Consider the following 1,267-nt stretch of genomic DNA (forward strand, 5'->3'; position numbering starts at 1 on the left):
CGGGGCTGTGGTGGCCGGGAGTGAAAAAAAAAAAGAAAGGAAGGGATTGGCAGAAGTGGGACACTGCCAGGTGGTGGGGGACGTGGGAAGTGGGGCGTGGGGGGTGGGCACACAACACCAACAAGGTACCCATACTTTACGTGTATGATGATCATGTATATACCTAACTCTCATTTGTACTCCACATTTTTAAAATAAAATAAAATGATTAAAAACAAAAACCAAAAAAAAATAAACCCAGTAAACTATCATACACACGTCACTCTTTTCCTTTGAAAATTTAAAGGGGGAAAAAAAACATGAAATTACTGTAGCCATAAGATTGCTACTACTATTTTTCTTTTGTCTATATAGAGTGCATTATTTGAGGTCTACCTTTACACCCCTGTAAGGTCTTTCTTTAGTTCTAAAGAAAAAGATAAGCTAGGATTAGAGATCTGGGGTGCTATAAAAACTCTCCCAAGTTAAAACTTCATTTTATCGGTATTTTGAATATTTAAATACATTTTGTTATTGTCTAATGTTAGGGGTTTATTTCAGACTTACAGATTCCAGTCTGCTGTTAGATGATTACTCATCCAAGATGAGCCCCAAAACAAAGAGAGCCAAGCACAGCTTTCTGTCTGGAGAAGAGAAAGAAAATCTGCCCGGTGACTACATGGTACCCATTTTCTCAGGACGGTGAGTGTGCTTCTTCTTCTTGGCTTTGATTATTAGGAAATGGGGAGTAAATGTTGTCAAGATAACAAAAATAACAGCTAACATTTATTGAGCAAGTCTTACTATACTGGCTGAGAAATGTCTGAGGAAGCTTAGAACCCTGCACTGAGAAAGATGCTGGGCACGGTGGCTCATACCAGCAGTTCCAACACTTTGGGAGGCTGAAGCAGGAGGATTTCTTGAGCCCTGGAGTTCGAGACCAGACTGAGTAACACAGTGAGATCTTGTCTCAATAAAAAAATCAAAAAACTAGCCAGGTGTGGTGGTGTGTGCCTGTAATCCCAGCTCCTGGGGAGGCTGAGGCTGAAGGATTTCCTGAACCCGGGAAGTTGAGGTTATGGCAAGCCATGATTGTGCCACTGCACCCTGGTCTGGGCAATAGAGTGAGACCGTGATTCAGAAACAGAAAGAAGAAAGAGAGAAAGAGAGAGAGAGGGAGAAAGAGAGAGAGAGAGAGAAGTGGTGGTGGGGACGGGAGGGGAGGAGAGGGAGGGGAGGGATGGAAAGACAGAGGAGGGAAGGGGAGAGGAGAAGAGAGGAGGGAGAC

General features: G+C 43.3%; 1 protein-coding gene across 1 annotated transcript in view; it reads left to right on the top strand.

The window, feature by feature from the left end:
* MYOM1 (myomesin 1) overlaps positions 1-1,267 on the top strand; it is a 146,811-nt gene that overhangs the window by 31,292 nt on the left and 114,252 nt on the right. Inside the window, exon 3 of the mRNA XM_008074759.2 lies at positions 541-681. Within this exon, the coding sequence (XP_008072950.2) occupies positions 541-681 (141 nt within the window). The remainder of the gene's footprint in view (positions 1-540; positions 682-1,267) is intronic.

The sequence above is a fragment of the Carlito syrichta genome, unplaced genomic scaffold (genome assembly GCF_000164805.1).
Source record: "Carlito syrichta isolate Samal-C Ts95f unplaced genomic scaffold, Tarsius_syrichta-2.0.1 Scaffold317479, whole genome shotgun sequence".
In the NCBI taxonomy this organism is placed as follows: domain Eukaryota; kingdom Metazoa; phylum Chordata; class Mammalia; order Primates; family Tarsiidae; genus Carlito; species Carlito syrichta.